This window comes from Apium graveolens, chromosome 11, assembly GCF_009905375.1.
Source record: "Apium graveolens cultivar Ventura chromosome 11, ASM990537v1, whole genome shotgun sequence".
Taxonomy (NCBI): domain Eukaryota; kingdom Viridiplantae; phylum Streptophyta; class Magnoliopsida; order Apiales; family Apiaceae; genus Apium; species Apium graveolens.
This window is the reverse complement of record NC_133657.1, coordinates 68641889-68667606: the sequence shown is the minus strand read 5'-3', so window position 1 is coordinate 68667606 and position 25718 is coordinate 68641889. Positions and strand designations below refer to the sequence as shown.

Below are 25718 nucleotides of genomic sequence, written 5' to 3'. Positions count from 1 at the left end.
ATTTTATATCCTAATTATATTTAAAAAGTTATGTTTGAATTAGAATTTGAAACATATTTTAGAATAATATTTGGAGATAGAAATAGGGATATGAAGTAAATAAGATTAAAATTTAAAGATAAAGTTGATTTAAAATGATGTTTCTTTCCGAGATAGACTAATAGCCGGAATTTCAATGTACAACCATTATTTTTTGGGACTCGAATGGGCTTCTCATTAGGGCGGGGAATATAGGGAAACCGTCGATCCTAAATGGGGGCTTCCCGCCCAGCTCAAAATGGAAATGGGGCAGGGACGGGTTCTATGATCCTCGCACGGAAGCACGGAAACGACACCCCGCCTCGAATATAATATAATATATTTTTATTATAATATAATATAATATTTTATAACATGTTGTAAAATATATTTATTATATAAAATAAGTTATAATTTATTTATTTATTATTATATATATCATAATAAAATATTGAATACTTAAATTAAAATTAAGCACGCATCTATTTAATAATATATAATATATTTTAAAAATAATATTTTTATCGATTATTAAAAAAATGAATTATTAAATGGGACAACGTGGTTGTGTTTTGCCCCGTGAGAGGGGATGTGGATATATTATAAAAACCCTCGGGAAAATAAGACATGTTACATGTATGGGGCCATTTTTTTTTATGTGAGTTTGGTATAGGAATTGCCGAACCCTCCCCGTTAAGAACCCTCGACTCGATAAACCAAGGAAACAAGAATCATACTGCACAGTCAAAAACATGATCACATTAATGCAAGTCAAAAGGAAATATACAGTTTTGTACCTATGGACATTAATATTTGGTACTAAATCAACGAAGCTTCCTGACTTGGTGCTATACAAATGCATCTATCAGAAATCACATCAGCCATATGGTGCATTCCGTGGATTTACAGGCAAAGGCTTAGGGAAGTTTATCATATACTGAAAAGCGGGAGATGGAACATTTAAGGAAGTCCCTACTAATTGTTCAATCCGCGGATTTCTACTAGTATGCCATGGCAATTGAGTGTCAGGCCCACGCTGCAAATAGGCCCCATCACAGTGGGTGAAGTTCGTCATTGAGCTAAAAGTAGATGGAACGTTTAAAGGAGTCCCTACTGGTGGGTCAATCCGTGGATGTTTGCTAACATGCCATTGAGTTTGAGTATCAGGCCCGGGATTTAAGCCTGCAGCACGCCGTTTCCTTTTGAACTTCTTACGCGTTTGAGCTTCAGGCCCAGGTGCAGCATGAGGTTTCTTTACGAACTTTTGTGTTTGAGCCTCAGGCCCAGATGGCCATTTCCTTCTGGACTTCTTATGCTTTTGAGTTTCAGGCCCAGGAACAGCATGTTGTTTCTTTAAGAAGTTGTGTGTTCGAGCTGCAGGCCCAGATGCAGCATCTGGTTTCTTTGTGAACTTCGATCGAAATATTTCTTCCCTAACCTCGCAGGCCTGATTTTCTAGCTTCTTGGCTAGTGCTAAAAGATTTTCAGGTGAATACTCAGCCTCAAGCTGATGGTCTTTAATGCATTTTATCACATCTCTAAGAGCGCCAATTTGTTTGTGTAAGACGTTTTTTACCTGTCATAAGTTTTGAAACAAGAATGAAAACCCTGGCAGTTGGACTGGAACTAAAAAGAAAGGAATAACAATGGATCAAGGAAAACATACTTTTGGTACATGAGATGCTTCTGTCACTTCCTTAAAGTTCAAGTGATCTTTTAGGATAGGCACAGGCGGAAACTCCCCAACAAGCTCAAATTCATAAATGTATCGGATTGCCTGCATCCTGTCCCCCTTTTGAATGAGACTTTTTACTAAATCTGTTGGCATAAAAAGAGTATACATCAGTTTTATCATACTATTTAAAAGAAAGAATTTAACAGCAGCTATACCATTTGCTTTTCAAATGTTAAAAATGTTTACAGGGCAGGGCATGGCTTTAGTGCACCTGCTAAATTCACAGGCACAACCCAAGTATTTTTCTTCTGCACTTTCATCAACAGTTCAGCATGAAGAAGGCTTATTAATGCTGCCCTTAAAATAATTAAAAATTCCATTTTACCCTTAATATATGGTCCTTTTTTATAACAGTAATTGCGCCAAACGAATAATAATCTAAAATTGAGCAAGTAAACTTGCTTTTCTCAAATCTTCAAATGCAAATAAAATTGGACGATCACATTGAAGAAAAAGCAAGATAACATACCAGAAATTCTATGTGACAGTCCTAAGAGCCGAACTAATTTGGGAACCATCCTTCGTTGATAAATGCTGTCCAAGAGGGCAAAAAGCTCATTTGAATCAACTGCAGAAACCACTTGATAGACTGCCAACAGGTGAAAAAGTCCATAAACCTCTACCGGCAGTACAGGTTTCTTGCTATTATAATTTACTAGACGGGCTTTCCAGTCCACTGCGAATTTGGTAGCTTTCTCTTTGACATGTGGCTGAATTTGTGATGATGTTTTCGATAATAATTCTAGCAATATTATAAAACATTTCACTGCAAAAGATTTTACTCGTCTATTACAGTTTGAGTAATAACAGCTTCGAATTGCATCTAAAACAAGTTTAGGAAAATTCGCAGAGTAAATTAATTTAGTTTCCTGATTTTTCTTTTTGTTAATCTCTAGAGTAGAAGTACTGTTTTGATGCCAGTGACAAAGACTTGAACTCGTGGTCTGATTTGTTCTCTTATCTGGGGGTCGGAAGACTTGGCATAACTCGTGAGCATAATTAATGCACGACACAGATTCAAAATGCCTCTTAAGCTCACTCGCGTCAAAACTTGAATTAAGACCATAGGCAGAAACAAGATGCAAGAATCCCAAGACCTGAACAGGAGCCCTCATTTTTGCTCTCCACTCACATGCAAGTTTAATAGCCGCCTCTTTCACCCGTGGTTTGATCTCTGGTGATTGTTTCATGAGCTGTTCTAACAAAAGAATGCAACTTCTCATGACACCAGGGGATTCAAAATTCTTATCTCCCATCTCCGAGAGTGCAGGATCCAATCCTTGTATAGCATCTAGGACAAGCTTTGCGGGCTCGAATGATAACTTGAGAACATTGAAGATATCATAGCTTAATACTTCATGGTCTTCTAAATTTTCACTCAGGAAAACACGCAAATTTAGTGCGTCCATGTTAGAAAGGATGAAAGCTAGGGCATTCCTATTGCACAAAAAAGGGCTGGTAAGCGTAGTAACGCAGTCCTCTGCTGGGTCGAGTACAATTGTAGCTAAACTACAATTATTCTCAGCTTCTTGTTTCGCTGCATCATTTTTAGAGGCTGACAAACTAACTTTTTCATCTTCCTTCTCTTGTGTAAGCTGTTTATCTTCCTTCTCTTGTAAAAGCTGTTTAATGAATCGTCCCATGCTTTCTGGAGAGTATTCTGATTCAAGTTTGTAATAAAAAATGCACACAAGTGCCTCTCTCAGTGAAGCAACAATGTTGTCAATGGCCTCGTCCTGCACAACAAGTTCAAAAAAAAAAATTAACCAGTTATTTTCAATTATTTTGCTAAATTTCAACAAGTTCGGAATTTCACCAAATTTCAAAACAAATTTGCACACCATATTTGTTTTATTCTTGTATAATCTGAAATATTAATGGTAGACAAGCTAGCACATCCACTCAATTGCATGCATGGAGAAGAGTGGAGGTGTAAGACCCTTGGACTGGATTAGAATTCTGGGTTCGGATTCACTAGGCAGCCAAGTGAAATTGCGACCGAACGTCACTAGGCGGCGACTCATGATAGGCGCCAGGCGGCGACATGGACTAGTCGCCAGGCGGGGACTCAAATTGGGAACTATGACGACTCAAGTTGGATTTGGTTGGCTGGATTATGTGTGGGCAACAGTGAGCTGTGAGCTAGCTTGTAGTCCAAAAATGACTAAGGGGCTAGTCAAAACGTGGGCACATGTGTGGCAATGTGTGGCATGGGGGCTGATTATATATCTGATATATATATATATATGTATATTGGCTGGGATATGCACTAGTGGGATGCTGAGATAACTATCTTGCAGTTGGGGCTCAAGACTTGGTGGGAATTCGAATTTGAAGGCATTTGAATTCTGGAACTGCTAGTAACTGCCAGCAGTTGGGGCTGCTGGGCCTGTTGTGCCTGCTGGGGGCCGGGACCAGGCTCTTATATATATAGATAGGCATTTCTGAATGTAATCTAAGTAGAATTCTGTACAAGTTCTTATTGTATTTTGCACTTGTACTATATGCTAGGCAGTAGGTAAAGTCTGTAAGCATATGACTGGGGTTGTATCCTTATATTGTTAGGGAAATAAAAGGTTGAGCATTCAGGCTCGTAAATCTGCTGTGTCTTTACATTTGCTTGGTAATTAGACACACGATTGGATCTTGGTTGTGCGTGAATTTCATAGTTATATTGTTGTGTTTGGATTGTTGGGGTTGTTGGGCGACAACCTCTCGAGAAGGCTGACTACTTGGGCGTTGAGGCGATCGAGTAGGCCGCACGGATCAGAAATTTCAGAGTTGAAAATCTGACCCTGTGACAGGAGGTACGGTGCAGTTTGCACCAACTATAGGGTGGCAAAGGGTCAATAAGGTTCGGGTTTGACAATAACAAATACCGTATCAATTTTCTTTTACCAAAACCAAACCCAAACTGAAACGAATGAAATCTAAAGTTCGAAACCAAAACTGAAGCGCTAGTTTCCAATTCAGTTCGAGTTGGAACCAAAACCCGAAATTTATATACAAAATACCAAAATAATATCTAGAAAATTATTTCATTAACAAGTCTTTGGTTCAAAAATTAAAATATCACAAATTGTTACAAACATAATAAAATAGACATGATTAAATTTAGCAATTACATCAATGACTCATAATTCAACAAAGAGAGAAATGGAAAGCAATAATTTATAAAATTTATATTTTATATTCCAATGGTCAACATGCTTTTTGTAGCATGATTGATAACTATCAAATATTACTTTTACGCTTATAATATATATAAGAATAAGAATAAAAATACAATTTTTTTGTTCCATAAAATTTTATATTTTTTCTTGAATTATTTTTTGTGTGTTGTACTCAAGTTACTCATATTAAATTGAGTTATCATATGATCACTTCTCAACTATATAAATGTATTGTGTAAATGTATAATGAGAGTATAAAAAATTAATATATCTGGTTCGTTTGGATTTCGGTTTGGTTTTGGCTTGAATCGGGTTTCAGGATTCGGGTCGGGTTTTGGTTCGGTTTGCCCTAAAAACAAACCCGAACCAAATTCAATCGATTTTTGAAAATAAAACCAAACCCGTAACAAAGCCGTAAAGATTGGGTTCCGCAAAAACAATTTGAGTCGGTTTGGTGGGATATCCGTCATTCAAAAATTTTTGCCATCCCTACATCTATATCAGTAAAAGTAGCCTCGTGCAACAGGAAATCAGAATACAAGACCATACATATTCAGAAATTCAGATTCCATGTTAGGCTAACATATTTTTCTAACAATTCTAAGTAGTTAGAAAGTGGTTTTACAATCAATATACGCACACAAACATTGACATAAATTTACCATAAAATTAAAAAAGAAAGAGAGATTACCTTTTTGTTAACTGGGTAGTCACTATTCTCGCGCCAAGTGTATGCCGTCTCTTCAGCATTCTTGAACAAGTCTTTCAGAAGTGATGCAGGCTGAAACTTGTCCTGGAGCCCAAAATCACAAACATATTTAACTGCTTTAACATGCTGCTGCTTTTTTAACATCACTTCAATAAGATCTGTCAAATGCAAGAATAAGGAATATTGATTATATCAGATCTATGCAAGACAAGGAGGTCATAATTTTCAAAGGAACCTTAATATAGTATATATGAAATACACAAGGAAGAGAACAAGGTAATAATATTTACGTAATACTACTTATTAAAGAAGTGACAACAAGAGAAAAGGAAACATGCTGGCTTCTCACGTATATGACATAACACAGCATTAAATAAAAATGTTTGACTGGGATACAACATAACACAGCATTAAAAATCACTCTGGAGGTATGTCATGATATTGTTGTTAATGGCTTAATTTATACGAATGGTTATTGTACCATCTATTTTACATAGACATTCAATTATGTGAATAAAAATTGCAGGAGCAATTGCAAGAAATTTACTCACTGATTTTATCAGTGTCATCAAGGAGCTTGGATAATTTTGAAGTTTGCACATGCTGACAAATAACCTCAAAAAGACTTAAGAACTCGTCTGGGTCAAAAGCAGACCCCAACCCGTAGGTAGCTAGAAGGTTTAGGAAAACAATAACCTCCGATGAGGTCTTCATTTTATTCTTCCATTCGTGTGCAAGTTCCATTGCTACTTTCTTAAGTCGTGGTTGAACCTGAGAAATTCTCCTCAACTGCTCCAGCAAAAGAACACTACTTTTACAAACTACATCTCCTTCAAACTCCTTATCCTCCATTATCAAGTAAAAATCTTGCAAGGCATCCAAGACTAATTTTCCAGGATTCATTGACATCCTAAGAGCCCTAAAAATTTCATCAGTCATTGAATCAAGATCCCTTTTGTGGCTTATTAAATACAAAAGCAAATTCTTGCCACCCATAGTAATAGAAAATCTTATATCTGCATATGAACCATCGACACTGCATGGTTCAGGTTTTACAATTGAGTGGTCAACATTGCTGAACTGCTTCTTTTTCATTTCAGATTCATTAATTTGATCTTGAAGCTTTCTCTTTTCCAACTCAAATTTCCTGCATCTTTCTTCACATGACATTTTGATTGAATTAACTTCTTTCTCCTTATATTCAAAACTTTTAAAGCGATCCCCGAATTGCTGCTCTAATAATTTAAACTCAGTCAACAACTTTTGATGGTCTTTCTCCATTAAATTGAGTCTCTTGCATCGTTCTTCATTCAAAATCCTCCCCGACTCAACTTCTGTTTTCTTCATCTCAATATTTTTAACCTGTTCTCTAAAATGCTTCTCTTTCTCTTCAAATTCTTTCATCTGATCATCAAGTTTTTTCTCACTAACTTGAAGTTTCCTGTATCTTTCTTCACTCAACGCATTCTTCAAATCAATTTCTTTCTCCTTCAAATCCATGCTCCCCACCCAGTCCTTGAAGTGCTTCTCTTTGAACTCAAATTCTTTCAGCTGATCTTGAAGTTTTTTCTCCCTAATTTCAACTCCCCTACATGTTTCTTCACTTGATACACACATGAGCTCAATTTCTTTATTCTTCAAATCCATAGCTTCCACTGACTCTCTTAACCGCTTCTCTTCCAGTTCAATTCCTTTCAACCGATCTTGAAGTTTTTTCTCCTTAATTTCAAGTCCTTTAATTCTTTCTTCGCTCAAAACATTCTTCGCATCAATTTCTTTCTCCCTCTTATCTATAGTTTCAACCCACTCCTTGAAGCACTTCTCTTTCACTTCAAACTCCTTGACCTTCTCATTAAGCTCTTTGTTTTCCATATCCAACTTGACCTTTTGCAAATTAAACTCAGTACACAAATCATGAGTAATTTTCTTAACCATCTCAATTTCCTTATCCTTTGAAACCATACTCTCAACCTCCTTACTCCTCTTCTCATTCAAATCCCGCATCAGCGCCAATTCCTTTTCCCTCGCCTCAAGCCCCTTCTCCCTCTCTGCCAAATTCTTCCATATCACCTCCAACTTAACTTCTCGATTCACAATACTCTTTTCCTTCAACTTAACAACCTCAAACCTCTCCTCAATAAAATCCCTAATCCCCTCCAACTCTCTCTTCTCCGCACAAAACTTGTCGAAAACGGCTTCAACTTCCCCCCTCTTCTCATCAACTCTCCTCTCTTGAAATCCTAACTCCTCATACTTGTCTTCAAAATACTTTTCGAAATCCTTCTCCTTCCTCTCCACTTCCTCCATCCTATTCTCTAAACTATTCCGAATCTCGTTAAGTACTTGATTACTCGTTGTTACAGATTGTTCCGCCTGATTCAATCGATCCTCCCTCGATTGAATATCGGTGAAGCAATCTTGTAACAATCGTTGAGTGGAAGAATCTAGATGTCCCTCTAGATCCTTCCACTCAACTAGTAAAGAAAGCATGGCTTTCTGAACATGTTCTTTTTTAGTTTCCGTCAATTTGATAGCAGAATTAAGCTTCTCAAGTGAATCCATATACATACATAAACATGAATAGACAGATATCTGTATGTATGTATGTATGTATGTATAAAAAGAGATATATATAGTGTACAGAGGAAGGGGAATACCTCAATTTGACTCGAATGAGAACGATGTTAAACCCCGATTTGTGATGTTTTTGTTTGTGAATTGTGTATGAACAACAAATATTGTAAGCTGAATTGAATGTATTTTTATTTATTTTTCTTCAACTTTATCTTTTATTCTATTTATTATATTGCCAGTTTGCCACCCCCCCCCCCCCCCCTCTATTTCTTCTAGGCAGCGGCCTTAGCAGCGAATTGCAGTAATTCAATTCGGAGTCTCAACTTCGTAAATTATTTATAATAATGTAAAATATGGAGTATTAGAATTCAATAATAAATTTGAATTGATTTTAATACAGTTGGTATTTTTATTTTTATTTTAAATTTTGGTGATCTGTTAAAATAAAATTAAAATTAGATTAGACTTAAGAATTTAGTAATCATATACTAAATCAATGGTGGGGTATTATATGTGACAATTAACAAGATTAAGTCAACTCGATCAAATAATTTTCATATATTTTCCGATATAATATATTTGACATCATTTCGGATAGAAATATCAATCAAATAATATTTTTTATATTAAATTAAATTACATGTGCTAAACAAAATATAAAACATCTAAAGATACGAAAATCAATAAATTTCAAATACTATTTTTAGAAGTCAAATACTCTATTATCATGACCTTTCTTCAAATACTAATTTAAGAATCAATATTTTCTTTTATCATTCAAAAATATTACTCACAATGTCCCTGCCGTTTGTTTACACTTATATTTGTAGTATTTTTTTCTTTAAAAATGTCTTTTCCACAAACTTTCTGAGTCAATTATATGTAAGTGTAATATTCCTCCTCTTAATTAAAAATACTCCTTCCCCTCTTGGTGAAACCTCCCGAGTCAATTATATGTTTTTTAAGTATTTCTGTTATATTCCTTGTTGTCAAACTTGCAAAAATGAATCTTGGTTTCTAAATATTTTTTTTCAATATGTTATATTATATTGCTTTATTGTTCTTCACCATTCTTACTTGCCCACATTTGATCATCCACTTTAGACTGTATTTATACTTGATTTAGTCAACGCTTTTGTGACCTTAACGGTCTAGGAAAGTCACCATTTTAACCCCATACTTTGACCATATTTTTACGATTATTTTGATGTATGTTTTGTTCAATACTAACTGACATTTCTTATATTTTCCTTTTTTTGAGGTGTTGTAGTTTATGTAAGGTCAAGGGTCATAGGCTCTGTCAGTGTCGGATTTTTTCTCGACAAGACGAGAAGGCATTGACTAGAAGATTGTCTATTGACATGAAACTACTCGATTGGAACGAAACTCGCAGAGAGAAACAATAGAAAGAGATTGACTATTATCTATTCAACAGCAACTAATATGGATCATGACTAAAAGATAGCAACGTGGAAATTACTCTTCATATATATAGCAACAACAATATTGAAGATTGCATATATATATACAATTACAACTGATGAAAAACACAAGTGAAGATCATACACACAGCTGGCAACAGGTAATGGACGTAGATACTTGTTACTGACGTGAAGACAAATGACAGAAGTAGGTTAATTGAACGAGAACATCATAGCAATTTGACTAAGTTTGCAACAACCCTCAAATATAGGAGGCAACATAACAATTGTTAGATATAATTGATGATATCAGGTGATAAACTATCAGGACTTAATATCAGGACTTACTGAATGTGACGTCATCAGTACTTGTATATCAGTACTTAATGATCAGCAGTTGATGTCATCAGGACTTAGTCACTTCAGTAATATGAGTAGGTATGAAGCTATCAAGGTTCCTATCCTAAAGATACATGAATATCCAATCTGGAAAGTTAGGATGACTATGTGCTTGGAAACTACAGATCCTGAATATCTAAGAAGGATTTATGATGGTCCTCATAGACCAATGAAGGTAGCTGTTGTTGTTGCAGGTGAACAAGAAAAGATGGTTGATAAGGATAAGAAGGATTATACTCCTGAGGATCTATCATCAATCATGAAGGATGCAAAAGTCGGACACATCTTGCACAACAGTCTTGATAGTGTTATGTCCAATAGGGTTATTGTATGTAAAACAACAAAGGAAATATGTGATTCTTTAAAAAGTGAAGTGTCAAGGTACCACTGCTATCAAGAAGAATAGGAGGACAGTACTTACTCAAGAATATGAGTACTTTGACTAAGAGATGATGAGTCCCTAACTGAGATCTATGACAGATTTAAAAAGCTGTTGAACGACTTATCTCTTGTCAACAAGGAATATGATTTAGAGGACTCAAACTTGAAGTTTCTACATGCACTCCCTGAAAAGTGGGACTTTAAGGTCACATCAATAAGGGATAATTATGAACTTGATGAAACACCTCTAGATGAGATCTATGGCATATTGAAAACTCATGAATTAGAGATGGAGCAAAGAAGCAAGAGAAAAGGATCTAAGACTAGACCAATTGCACTAAGAGTTGAAGAGAAGCCAAAGGAGAAAGTTAGAAGAAAAGGTTACTCCAAAGAAAAAGCTATGATTGCAAAGTCTGATACTGAGTCATCAAACTCCGATGATAACTCAAATACTGATAGTGAATCAGATATTGATAGTGATCATGACAACAATGAAGATAATGAACAAATGGCTGCTCTATTGGTTAAAAGCTTCAAGAAGGTGGTCTATAAAAACTTCAAGAAAGGGAAAAGTTCTTCCAGAAAGGGTTCCAGATCCTCAAACTCTAATAGGAGGAATGACAAAAGAAATACTGATTGAAAGTAATCAAAGTCTGGAAAGCTTGACAAGTCAAAGGAAAGATGCTACAACTGTGATGGAATTGGACACTTTGCAGCTGACTGCAGAAAACCTAAAGTTGAGAAGGAAAAAAGCCTTGATCACAAAGAAGAAAAACTGAGATGATTCATCAGATTCAGATGATGGTGTTAACTATGCTATCATGGAAAATGTCGATAATGAGGTTAACACTGTTGAATTAAAGGTACCTCAAACCACTCTTACTTTTGATACTGATGATATCCATAAATTAAGGTTGTTTCTTAAATCTTTGCATGTTAGTTATAGGGATCAAACTTAAAGAATACTAGAATCAAGAGTGGAAACTTTGAGTTAAATAAAATGAATGATCATCTCGAAATTGAGTTTCTTTCCATGCTAGAAATTCAGAAAGAAAGAGATAATGTTGTTTATGTTAAAGAAAAATTGTTAGAAAAGCATGCTAATCTAGAAAAGGAGTTAGCTAAATAAAGAGAAGTTATTAAGATTTGGACTAACTCAGGAAAAATAACTCAGGAAATTTTAGAAAATGGATGTTGGGGATCAGGATTAGGATATGCAAAAAGATCGAATTCTGATAATAAAAATGGAAAAGAAACTACTAATAGATATACTGTATATTATGCTAGATTATGTTAGTTAATCTTCAATGTTTGTTTCCCTAATATCACTATCCCTTCTAATCAAATAATGTCAGTATTTTAAATTGACAAAAAGGGCTTTTTCTGACTTAATTTCTCAAGATGAAAAGATGAGAAATTTAGCTCCTTTGAGGTTGCCTTTGGTTGCTAGAAACTTGCTCAGTGCAAGGCCCCCTGTGACTTATGGCTTACCTAATAGACAGAGTGCTCAGTTACATGTCATAACTATTGGAAACCCCCTTATAGCTTACCCAAGCACAACAACCCATACACATCCCCAAACACAAACACAAACAAAAACACAACCACCACCACAATCACAAACAGAAGTCACCTCAGGTGTTTCCCAAAAGACACCTGTTATAAAATGAAAGAAATAATTTGCTAAGAGGGCTACAAATCCTAGTGTAGCTAAATTAAAAACTGAAGCAAAATAAGTTCCTCATTCTTCTAAACCTTCAGATTTTTTCAAGAGGAAACTTGTACTTGCTCGATTAGAATCAGATTTAGATGAGGACAATGCTACCTTATCTTCTAGATTTCCAAACCTTTCATCTGATTCTTCTCCAAGACCAGTTGTACTACTTTGACAATCCGGATCAAATCCCAAGTCTTTTTTAAAAATCGGGTCAAGTCCCGATTACGGGTCCGAAATAAGCCGAAGCATACTGTCCCGAGTGCATCCAACTTGGGTAACGACAATCCCACCACAGGCCCCAAAAGATCATGATTTGTTGGTGCACATAGTAGTAGTACTTTGCCTTATAAACTGAACATAATTTCCAAATCTCCTCGATATGGGACTAGGCTGTTACAAACTCCCACACTTAAACTCATGACATCCTCGTCAGGCCCAAACATACAGCCCATAGGACAAAGATTATACCTCTATAGCCAATAGCCATTGTGGGATAATACCGGCTGACTTCGTGTCCCTACCTCCGGACCTCTTGCCATTGTGGGATAATACCACCAGCCTTCGTGTCCCCACCTCCGGCAACTTGACGAATCAAGCTTTCAAGAGTTGGCTCTAATACCATATATGACAACCTGGATCAAATCCCGAGCCTTTTTTGAAAACCGGGTCAAGTCCCGATTACGAGTCCGAAATAAGCCGAAGCATACTGTCCTGAGTGCATCCAACTTGGGTAACGACAAGCCCACTGTTAGTGACAGTGCGTAGCTGTATGAACAGTTACGTGATAACTTAACATGAGAACAACAATAGAACAAGACATGTTAATAATACTACGTCTACATAAGAAATCAGAAGAAATGAAGACAAGCCAAATACAAAGAATCAAAAGATTAGAAGAAAGCTTGAAGTCTATTTACAGGTCACTGAAAGAAGTTCATTAATATGATCATGCCTCAGTGAAGAATAAAGGTTAAAGACTTTTAGGGTTTCAGAAATGATAAAGATTCAGTGTATAAGTGCTACCAGAAGATTTTAGTGTATTGACATTGATTGAAGATAGACAGTGTTCGAAGCATAGGAATCTGAAGAATTGAAGACATGGTATAGATAGAGGTTAAAGAAGACAGCTGCAGTCTTGAAGTTATACTCACTGACAGGAGTTCATTTATATGTTCAAGCGTCGGTGAAGAATAGTGAATGAAGTATTCAAGATTGTAGTAGCAGTGAAGACATTGTCTAAAGTACTAGAAATGATTCCAGTGAAAGTACATTTGTTTATTGACAATTAGTATCTGAAGCGATAAAGTTGTTGCAAGCTTAAGAATGTAATCAAGGGTATAATATGAAGACCTGAATCGGGGTTAGTCGTTTGTGAACCTTCATTTATTAATGTACGAGAAGAGGTGCGCGGGGTATACAGCTAAGCGGCTCGAGGGATTGACCTAGTTCAAAGTTTAATTGTTAAATTAAATAAATTTATTTAATGGACTTTAATAGAATTTATTTAATAAAATTAAATTTATTTATTTTATAAACTTTAAATAAGTTTATTTTATAAATCTAAATTAGTTTATTTATATAAGTTATATTTAAGTTTATTTTATAAATTAATTTAGTTAGAATTTTAACTTAAATAAAAAGAAAATAAAAAAAGGAAAAAGAAAAGAAAAAAAAAAGAAAACAAAAAGAAAACAAAAAAGGAAAAGAAAATATAAAAACAAAAGAAATAGAAAGAGAAAAAGAAAAAGAAAAAAGAAAAAAACAAAATAAAAGGAAGTTAAGGTAACCATCGCATGTTACAAATTAAGGTAAGTCGCAGGTTAATCTTTTGTTAGTCGCAGGTTGTACAACAGAAGGTTGTGCAGTAAAGAGTCATCGGTTGATTTACTAGTCGCAAGTTATAGACTCCTGGTCGCCAGTTGATGTTACAAATGTACTAGTCGCAGGTTGTAAGATTACTCCTTAGCCACAATTTTATTGTACTATCAATTTATTTGTGTGGTTCAATTTCAGCCACACACTTTAATTGAATATAAGTCTACACTACAGCAGAAGAACGATTCAACAATTGGATTAGTTTTGTTTATCTTCTCTCCCAAAAGAGCTGAAGATTTGCAGCAAAGAATTTACAGAGAAGCTCAAGCTTTTTGTATATCCGTTTAACTTCTCACCGGAGTAATGTTATAATGCCCGATTTAACTCTTGTATATTCATAGGGGCATTATAATCGTTACCCGGTAATTAAATCCTTAGACAAACAAAAGTTAGAACATTGTATAGGATTTAATCTGTTGATCTTTGTAGAAGCTAAGAACTTTGTTATTCTGAGATTGTAGCCAGTTAATTTATTTACCGGAGTGTAGCAACACCCCTCACGGATTTATATATGAATATATATTTCACCGAATATCTTGTACTCCTCGTTTTATCGTTCCAAACACGACTCACCTCAAGAACACGGAACCACTAACCGAGCACTAAATTTTATATCCGCAAAAGATTCAAAAGAATTTTTTAATTTAGTGATTATCGTATTCAACCCCCCTCTTCTACGATAATTCAGGACGTAACAATTGGTATCAGAGACGACTAATTGATACACAATGTTAGATATATTTGATAATGTCATGGCTAATATGATTTATGTTTAGTTTTCAGATCTTACTTTAACAGGATAAATCAGTACTTACTGGAAGTCAGGACTTAAGGATATCAGTACTTATATTATCAGGAGATAATCATCAGAAGATGGATATCAGAACTTAAGTGCTGAAGGACGTTTAGATAAGGACAGTAGCTGATTAAAGGAAAGAAGATCGAGATAAACATAAGAAGAGATATGCATGAAGAAGGAATTCTATGAAGAATAGAATACTTGGAAGAAAAGATATCTGATTGATATATTTTAGGAAGCAGAATTATATTCCATATCAATTAACGATTATCTTGTAACTGTGTAGTATATAAACACAGATATAGGGTTTACACTAAAAGTGTTATCATATTCGAGAAGATTATTCATTGTAACCCTAGCAGCTCTCGTGATATTTGTTCATCACTGAGAGGTAACAATTCATACTGTAACAGAGTTTATTGTTTCAATAAAGTTTGTTTTCTGTTACTTGAAATATTAAAAGTCCGATTTGATTGTATTTTACACTGTATTCACCCCCTCTACAGTGTGTGTGACCTAACAAGTGGTATCAGAGCTTATCTGTTAACGCACATACAGTTAAAGATCCAAACACAATCATGTCTGACATAGAAACTCCAACTAAGCCTACCAAAACTGAAGAACCACCAAAGACACAAATTCAAAGTTGGTATGAGACCATCACAGTTCCCATACTGAGACCATCTGAATATCCCATATAGAAGGTGAGGATGACCATGTTCCTGGAAGCAATAGATCCAGAATATCTTGATAGAATCAAGGAAGGGCCTCACAAACCAACCAAGCTCGCAGTTGCAGTTGCAGGTGAAGCAGCAAAGACCGTACCAAAGGAGAAGAGTGATTATACTGCTGAAGATATAGCATCAATTGCTAAGGATGCTAAGGTACGACACTTACTGCATAGTGCCATTGATAACGTAATGTCAGACAGGGTAATTAACTGCAAGACTGCTAAGGAGATATGGGATGCTCTGGAAACAAGGTGTCAGGGAACTGATACAATTAAGAAGAACAGGAAGACAATACTCACTCAAGAGTATGAACACTTTGACTCAAAGGCTAATGAGTCATTGACTGATTTATATGATAGATTTTTCAAACTCTTGAATGATTTGTCATTGGTTGATAAGGAGTATGATCTTGAAGATTCAAACCTTAAATTCTTGTTAGCTCTTCCTGAATGCTGGGATTTGAAGGCAACAACAATAAGAGACAACTACAATCTTGATGAAACAACTCTTGATGAAATTTATGGAATGCTCAAGACTCATGAACTTAAGATGGAATAAAGAAGCAAGAGGAAAGGAGGAAAGTCATGGACAGTTGCTCTTAAGGCTGAAGAAGAATCCCCCAAAGCAGCTACCTCAAGGAAAGACAAGGGTAAAGCTCTTTTCACAAAGTCTGATACTGAGTCATCAAGTTCTGAAAGTGATGATGACTCGGAATCTGAAAGCCTGCCTGAGACAGATGTTGATGAAGAGATGATGAAGCTGTGTGCTCTTATGGTGAAAGGGATCACAAAGATTGCATACAGAAAGTTCAGGAAGGGAAAGAACTTTTCCAGGAAAGGCACAAGTTCTGATAAGAAGAATTTTAGAAGATCTGAGAGCAGAGGAGGAAAGTCTGACAGAGGAGATTATACAAATGTCAAATGCTATAATTGTGGTGAGAAAGGCCACATATCTCCTGATTACAAGAAAGTGAAGGGTGACAAAGGCAAGGCTCTTGTCACAAAGAAGAAAAGCTGGACAGACACCTCAGACTCTGAAAGTGAGGAGAACTATGCTCTGATGGCAAATGCTGATAAAGAAAGTGCTGAAAGCAGTTCTGAAGCTGCTGAAACAAAGGTACCTCAGACTACTTATGCTTTTCATACTGATGATATTAATGAGTTGAGAAGATATCTTAAAACCATGTTTGTTAGTTATAGAGATCAAACTTTAACATGTGAAAGATTAACTTCTGAAAATCTTGCCTTTAAGAAAAGAAATAATTTCTTAGAAAAAGAGTTAGTTATGTTCCATCAAACTCAGAAGGATAGAGATGATGCTTTTTATGTTAGGGATGAAGTGCTAAAAATGAATGAATCTCTAAAAACTGAGTTAGAAAAGGAAAGAGAGATTATCAGGACTTGGACTAACTCTGGCAGAACAACTCAAAATTTGCTAAGTAGTGAAAATTGGAAAGAGGGCTTAGGTTATGGAGAGGATAAGAATGATAAAGGAATTGTAGAAATTAAGCCTGTTGTTAAGCAAAAGCCAAAGTTAAAACCTGTTAAGTTTGTAACTGTAAAGTCTGATAATGAGAAATCAGAAGTTAAAGAGGAATTAACTTCTGACAAACTAAAACAGGAAAAGATAGCTGAAGTAAACATAGGCTTAATGACTAAGAAGCAGCTTAAGCATAAGCTGAAAGATGTTAAGAATGCAAACAAGGTAAAATCACCTAGGAAAAATAGGAATGGAAAGGAAGGTGTGAATAAAAGCAATGATTATAAACCTGTTCCTGATGCTCCTAGGAAAACATGTCATAACTGTGGAAGTTCTAACCATCTGGCTTCTTTTTGCAGGAAGAATAAGAACATTAACTCCTTACCTTCAAAATCAGGAGTTAAGAGTCAGTCTGTTAGATATAAACCACAAAATCCTTGTTTTCATTGTGGTAGTTTATGGCATTCCATTTATACTTGTAGGGAATATCATAGTTTGTACTATGATTATTATCAAATAAAACCTTCTTTGAAGAAAGTTTCCATTGTTCCTTCTAGTGTAAATTCTGATACAAAGTCTGATAGTGTAAATTCTGATAAGAAAAATGTTAACATAAACTCTGATGCTAAATCCGCTGCAAATGTTAACAAACTTGATAAGGCCAAAGGATCCAAGCAAGTCTGGGTCCTTAAAACTAATCATTAGTGGTCTTTGTGATTGCAGGGCAACAGGAAAAATATTCTAGTTCTGGACAGTGGATGTTCAGGACATATGACTGGAAATAAAGCCCTGCTATCACACTTTATGGAGAAAGCTGGCCCAAGTGTTTCTTATGGAGATGGCAACATTGGAAAAACATTGGGATATGGCAATATCAATCTTGGGAATGTCATCATTAAAGAAGTAGCTCTAGTCTCAGGACTTAAACACAATCTGCTGAGTATAAGTCAAATCTCTGACAGAGGTTATCATGTTGATTTCTTTGAAGAACACTGTGAAGTTGTGAGTAAATCCAAAGGCAAAGTTGTTCTGAAAGGATACAGGCGTGGTAACATTTATGAAGCTAAGCTTTCAACAAGTACTGATGGTTCTGCAATCTGTCTGATGAGTAGAGCATCAATTGAAGAAAGCTGGAATTGGCACAAGAAACTCTCTCATTTAAATTTCGACAATATAAATGAACTAGTCAAGAAAGATCTTGTGAGAGGACTGCCAAAGTCAGTATTTGCTCCTGATGGCCTTTGTGATTCTTGTCAGAAGGCCAAACAAAGAAAATCTTCATTTAAGAGCAAGACTGAATCATCAATTCTTGAGCCTTATCATCTATTACATGTTGATCTATTTGGTCCAGTGAATGTCATGTATATTGGAAAGAAGAAATATGCGTTGGTAATAGTGGATGAGTTCACCAGATACACATGGGTGTATTTCTTGCACACAAAAAGTGAAACTGCATCTATCTTGATTGATCATGTCAAACATCTGGATAAATTGGTCAAAGATTCTGTAAAAACCATAAGGAGTGATAATGGCACTGAGTTCAAGAATTTGATAATGGAAGAGTTCTGCAAAAACCATGGAATTAAGCAGGAATTTTCTGCTCCTAGAACTCCACAGCAAAATGGAGTTGTTGAAAGGAAGAATAGAACTCTCATTGAAGCTGCACGTACAATATTTGAAGAAGCAAAGCTTCCAACCTACTTCTGGGCTGAAGCTGTGCAGACTGCTTGTTTTACTCAAAATGCAACACTCATTAACAAGAAAGGAAAAACACCATATGAGAAGGTGAGGAAAAAGAAGCCAAATCTGAAGTACTTTCATGTATTTGGATGTAAGTGTTTTGTTCTCAAGACTCATCCTGAACAGCTATCCAAATTTGATCTAAAAGCTGATGAAGGAATCTTTGTTGGATATCCACTTTCCATAAAAGCCTTCAGAGTCTATAATTTGAGAACACGAGTGGTCATGAAATCTATCAATGTCTCTTTTGATGACAAGAAGATTACTGGTCTTGAAGATTTTATTGATCATGATCAGCTGAGATTTGAAAACGAAGACTCAAATTCTGATACTGAAAATCCTGACAGTCTAAGTCCTGATACTGTAAACTCTGATGGATTAAACTCTGATGTTATTGAAACTGTGGTAACTATGCCAAAGGAAGATGCACCTATGCAGGGGAGTATACTCAAGAACATACCACATCTCAAGAAGCATCAGAACATACATCTGGCTCTTCAAGTTCTGATTCGTCAAGTTCTGATAAGCCAAGTTTTGATAGTTCTGAAAATCTAAATTATGAAGAATCCAACTCAGAGAGCATAGTTTCAGGGGGAGCATCAAAAAATGAAATTGAAGACAGCATGGATCATGGGGGAGCATCCGGTTCTAGAGAAAACCTTCCATCTGCAAGGAAGTGGACTAAATCACATACACCTGATTTGATAATTGGAAATCCTGATGCAGGTGTCAGAACTAGAACAGGTACTTCAAAGGAATGTCTTTACAATTCTTTTCTCTCTCAGACTGAGCCAAAGAAAGTGGAAGAAGCTCTTCAAGATGCTGATTGAGTGCAAGCAATGCAGGAAGAGTTAAATGAATTTGAAAGAAACAAAGTCTGGACCCTAGTGCCAAGACCAAAGAATAGATCTGTTGTTGGTACAAAGTGGGTATTCAGAAACAAAACTGATAGTGATGGCATAATTACAAGGAATAAGGCAAGGCTGGTTGCAAAAGGATATTCTCAACATGAGGGAATTGATTATGATGAAACATTTACACCAGTTGCTAGATTGGAAGCCATAAGGATATTTTTGGCTTATGCTGCTCACAAAAAGTTTACTGTCTTTCAAATGGATGTGAAAAGTGCTTTTCTCAATGGAGAATTGGAGGAAGAAGTATATGTTGAACAACCTCCAGGCTTTGTAGATTCCAAATATCCAGATTATGTCTACAGGCTTGATAAAGCACTTTATGGACTTAAGCAAGCTCCTATAGCATGGTATGAGACTTTAGCTCAGTTTCTTCTGGAAAGTGGATTCAACAAAGGAACAATAGACAAAACACTGTTCTACCTCAACCATGGAAAGGACTTACTTCTGGTCCAGATTTATGTTGATGATATCATTTTTGGATCTACAAATGACAAACTTTGTAAGAAGTTTGCCAAACTGATGTAGTCAAGGTATCAAATGAGTATGATAGGGGAACTTAGCTATTTTCTGGGCCTTCAAGTCAAGCAAAATGAAGAAGACACTTTTATTTGTCAAACTAAGTACACCAGAAACTTGCTGAAGAAATTTGGAATGCAAGATTGTTCAAATGCATCCACTCCCATGGCCACTGCAACAAAACTGGATAAGGATACTGGTAAATCAGTAGATATTACTGATTACAGAGGTATGATTGGCTCTCTACTCTATCTAACTGCTAGTAGACCTGATATCATGTATGCTACCTGTCTTTGTGCAAGATTTCAAGCAGATCCAAGAGAACCTCATTTAACAACTGTGAAAAGAATTTTCAAGTATCTTAAGGGAACAGCTGATCTGGGATTGTGGTATCCCAGAGAATCTGATTTTAAACTAATAGGTTACTCAGATGCAGATTTTACAGTTTGCAAAATTGACAGAAAAAGCACAAGTGGAAGCTACCAATTTCTTGGAGGCAGATTAGTTTCTTGGTTTAGCAATAAACAAAAGTCAATTTCCACATCAACTGCAGAAGCAGAATATATTGCTGCAGGAAGCTGTTGTGCACAGATTCTTTGGATGAAGAATCAGTTACTGGATTATGGGTTAACATATTTCAAAATCCCTATTTACTGTGATAATCAAAGTGCTATTGCTATGACAGGTAATCCAGTTCAACACTCTATGACAAAGCACATCAACATCAGGTACCACTTCATCAGGGAACATGTAGATGAAGGTACAGTGGAATTGCACTTTGTTCCAACAGATCAACAACTAGCAGATATCTTCACAAAACCATTGTGTGAAGCTACTTTTACAAGATTGGTAAATGAACTTGGAATGGTTTCATGTTCTTTCTCTAAATCTGCTTAGTTTTGTTCTGTTGCATCAGACTTTATGATCAGTATTTACAGAATTTAATCTCTTTGTGTATTCTGTGCTTAATTGAAAAATGTGTTTAAGTACTGACTGTTGTCTGATATATGTTTCTAAACTCTGATAAGTGATATATCTGTTTAAGTAACTATTCAATCCTATGAGGATAACTGTGCTAGATGCTGAACTAGTAGTCTTCAATAAATAAGGGATCCCATGTAAGAAGTAATTATTTCTGTGGAAATCTATTGACAAAAGCAAATTCTGATCATTGAGCTTAGTTGAGTTTACTTTGTCTATCTTATTACTAAGTCACAAACTAGAATAATGCTACTCATCTGTTAAGTTCTGATGCTAGTAAATCTGTTGGATGTACTAAGTGCTGATAAACCTCACTTATCAAAAGAAAAAGCAAAAGAATCAAGGATTAAAAATCAGGTACTCCTTTGAGATCTAGAGTAAAAATGTGGAAGGGAAGACCCAAGTGCATTGCTGGTATTAAGTAATATGCATCAGAAAAGCAAATAAAATATTTTCTTGGTGACTTTTCACACTTTATGATTACTGGAGAAATACTCTGATAATAGCATAAATTCTGATAAGCAGTCGTGACTCACTTACACTGAGAAACCACTGTAAAATGGAATTTAAAAAGATGCATAAAATTAGCACAAAATAGTTGAGGTGGACTCAAGCATGAACTCATTCAACAGTAGGTTTCAGAATAATGACAGCTCTTTAGCAAAGTTTTAGTTATGCCTTATTTCTAAGATGTACTGAAGTGAATCAGACTTTACTCTTCATCTGATATTTAGCTTAATGCACACACTAATCACTCCATATGAATGATGAAAATCACTGTGGTGATCTATGTTGTTTTAGATGAACAGTCATTGTGTCACATTGCATAAATTCTGAGGACAAGTTCTAATTGCATGTTCTGATGATTAAGTTCTGAAGAATATAAATCAGAATTTGTGAGAGGACTTACTAAGATAGGTATTTTTTTCGAGTTAAGAAATTATGTTCTGATGACTGTTAAGTTCTGATATAAGTCTAAGTTCTGATATTAAAGTCTGATTCTTTACTTGACTTATTTGTGGATAAAATATGACAACAGTCTCAGTTTAAACCAGAATATGTTGAAGTGGAAGATTAATAGTCACTATGGTTAGGGTTAGTGGTAGTCGTACTTGAACAGTCAACTTTTACTTGCTTCTTGTGCACATTAAATCATGTTTTCTCTTTCCAATGAATGTTTTTCTTTTTCCAAGTCTGGGGAGACGAGGTAGAATTAATTCTACCTGTCAGCATTAAATTTCTTTGCGTCTCCTGGCATTCTCCTGCCTATATAAGCAACCACTTCACTTCAGCCTTCCCATCAAATCTTTTCTCACAAACTCACCTTCATATTTTTTTTCTATCAAAAACACCATGGTCAGATAAAATATGTTTTTGAACTACGAAACTTTCAATATGGAGCTAAGCTGTGTCGATTGGCAGCAGGAATGGCACGTCACTGCCATTCCTGATGAGATATGGGACTCTGTTCCCCAGGAGGTACTCACCCACCTCCTGTTCTTCTACATGGACTACCATCGCCATCTGGAGCGATTGGAGGAGGAGAGGCTGGAAGCTCTCCGCTAGCAAGAGCGAATTATACGACTCGCTATTCTGTTTGTCAAGAGTAGGAAGAAGAAATGATTTATTTTCTTCTTCCTATTTTTCTTCATCATCAGCCTTGCCCTGCTTCTTGAGCTAGGACAAAGGCTGTTGACGTTAGGTTTAGCAGCTTAGGGAAATCTTGTACAAGTTCTGATGTAATTTAAATTTCATGAATGTATTCTCTTGATATATTAATGAAATTTGTTTTTGTTTCAAGATCTTGTCTCTGAGATATTTTAATGCATTGTTAAATCCTGATACATATTCATATTCTGATGACCATATAATTTCTGTTTTAATTTAAGTTCTGATTTTCCTTTATCAGTACTTACTCATCTGATTTATCTTGGTCATTTTCACTCGATTTATTTTCAGAATATTGATGTTGCAGTGAACAATAATTAAATAAGTGGGAACGGTTTCAATTCTGAATTAAAATTGTTTCACCTTGATTAATGGAATATCTGGGTAAGTGGAACGATTTTTCCTTGAAAAACTGCAAGTGGGTAAGTAATGATTACTGTTTTCTCGCGCCCAGTAACTATCCGTTATTACTGCATGTCTGACAGGTGTCCAACGGTAACATTTTTTTAAGAGTATAAGTAAGACAGAGAGAGGATTTTTTAATCTTTTATTTCCTTTCATACTTTTTCTCTCTACTTGATTTTACTCTCTTTCTTCTTCTCACGTTGGTTTTTCATACAAACATTTTATCAAACACCTAACAGGCATTCTTAAATCTCAATTTTTCTCATGGCACCAAAGGATTTAATCATTGATGGAGCTAAATTTGTTCCAAACAACTATGCTGCAATTCTTGATCATGCTGAAGCTCCATCTGAATTGCATTTTGTGCAAGATCTTCTTGCACACAGTGAGATTGGGTATGCATTGACCCAGCCTTCAGTCTTTTCGGGCCAACAAGTTCTGACATTTTGGCGGACTGGGCAATTTGATAATGGTGGTACACATGACACTCCCAGTATTGTTTTCGAAGTGGGTGATTCTTCATATGCAGTCACTCCTGGTACAATACGCAAGGCTCTACATCTCCCAGAAGGATGTACCTTTTCAATTCCAGAGGAATCAGCTCTTCAGGAGTTAATGGCCAGTTTGGGGTATGAACAGAGTTTGGCAAAGCTTGGGCAGTTAAAACGGGCTTATATCAGAAAGGAATGGAGCTTCTTCTTCGACTGCATCACTAAAGCTTTTGGGAACAAGTGTTCGAATTTTGATGCTATTCCTATAATGAGTCAACACATCGGGTATGCTATTATAAACCAAACTCATTTTGATTTTGCAACTGCTATAATTGGTTTTATTGGGGATAGGATGATAGAGGATAGGAATGTTGTTTACTTTGCTAGATTCTGTCAACTTATATATACTTTTTGTACTGATGAACCTCAATTAGTTAGTTCCTCAACTCCACCTTTTAAGGTTGCAAAATGTTACTTTAATGACCTGTTAAATGCTGACACTAAGAAATCAGTGGTTAGACCTTTACAGATTCCTCAGTCTGTAAAACAGATCTTAGTAAATGCTGATCCTGATACTTATAGATCTGTTTATTCTGATGTCCAACCAACAACAACCTCCCAAACACCACAACAACCATCAGCACCTACCACTCATTCTACTCAACCAACCCTCAGGCAATATATCAAATCCTATCTCTCCACTTCACAGACAGTTCAACCCTCATCCTCAGCACCTACTGTGAAGCCTTCATCTTCCAAACCTAAGAGGACAAAGACTGTTCCTCAAACACCTCAAAAGAGAAGGAGGATTGCTTTGATAGATGAATCTGATACTGAGGAACAGGTTCCTTCTTCAGAACCTGTTGTTAAAGAAGCTGAGAAAGTGACTTCTCAGAAGGATTCTGGCATTGGGGGATCTAGGCTTCTCAAGAGGCTTAGAAGAATGACTATTCCTGAAACTCCCAAGGAATCCATACCTACAAACAGATATAAGAAACAGAGGGCAAAAAGGCCAGTTTCAGATGATGAAGAAGCAGCAGCTAAGGAAGGGGATCAGGAATCTCTGATCTCACAAGAAAAGGAATTTGCTAAAGTCACTTCTTCTTCATCAACTCTATCTCAGGAAGCTGTTTCTGAAAAGGTCAACACACCATCTGTATCTCCTGTTGATCCAGACACAAGTGCTGATATTGATGTTCAAAACTTGGTTGTGCCTGAAGTAATTCTCTTAGAAGCTCCAACAGCAACTAATCCATCCACAACACCTGTTACTGATGCTGTACAAACTCCAGAGTTATCTACTACACCTTCTCTGCATCTAGATACTGATGATCAGAATATCGGTGAGCATCAGGATATGGCTGTTGATCAGAACTTAGAACCAGATCAGCAATTAGAGGATGCTGAAGCCTCCATTGCTACTCACACTGTTGTTCTATCAGAAGATTCTGATTCTGTAAGTTCTGATGCTGCAAATGCTAGAGATACTGGTGCTGCTGCTCCAACTGTAGATACTGATGAAGCAGGTCCTTCAGGACATGCACCTCAACAAACTGTTCTTAAATCTGAACTTATTAAGAAGTTTGTTACCGGAGAAGCACCAGTGCCTTGGAGTGAAACTCCCGCAGGACATGAGTGAAACTCCCGCTGGGAAGGAGTGGACTAAGGAATGGAACTCAGTTTCCTGTGTTCCAACTGCAAAGCATCTTGCTGAGCACTTGACTAAAGCTGATGAGATGTTAATTACTGATGATTTCAAAACACAGCTTAGAGTCACTGCATTGAGTACTAAACATCTACAAGGTCTTCATTCAACTATTCATGCAGAGCTACACAAGATTCGAGAAGAATTTATCAAACAAGATCAAGTTCACAAGATTGATAAGAAACAATTCTTCAAACCTACCTTTGACAGGATTGCTTTTATTGAGAAGACTCAATAGAAACAACAAGCTCAGATTGATGATATTCTGAAAAATCAAGCTTCTCAGC

General features: G+C 36.0%; 1 protein-coding gene across 1 annotated transcript; it reads right to left on the bottom strand.

The window, feature by feature from the left end:
* Nucleotides 1–754: 754 nt before the first annotated feature.
* On the bottom strand, nt 755–8286 carry LOC141698196 (uncharacterized). Its single transcript, XM_074502844.1, has 5 exons — nt 6187–8286; nt 5618–5793; nt 2223–3489; nt 1685–1836; nt 755–1594 (listed from the first exon to the last, which is right to left on the bottom strand). Exons 1-5 carry the CDS (start codon nt 8201–8203, stop codon nt 896–898), a joined length of 4311 nt encoding a protein of 1436 aa, XP_074358945.1. The 5' UTR covers nt 8204–8286; the 3' UTR covers nt 755–895.
* Between the last annotated feature and the right edge of the window lie 17432 nt (nt 8287–25718).

Bases quoted from the DNA above. Each gene is read 5' to 3' on its own strand.
- LOC141698196 (XM_074502844.1), bottom strand. From the start codon at position 8,203: ATGTATATGGATTCACTTGAGAAGCTTAATTCTGCTATCAAATTGACG. The intron at 5,794-6,186 runs GTGAGTAAATTT...TGCATTTGACAG, and splicing joins TGATGACACTGATAAAATCA to ATCTTATTGAAGTGATGTTA. The intron at 3,490-5,617 runs GTAATCTCTCTT...CTTGTTGTGCAG, and splicing joins ACTACCCAGTTAACAAAAAG to GACGAGGCCATTGACAACAT.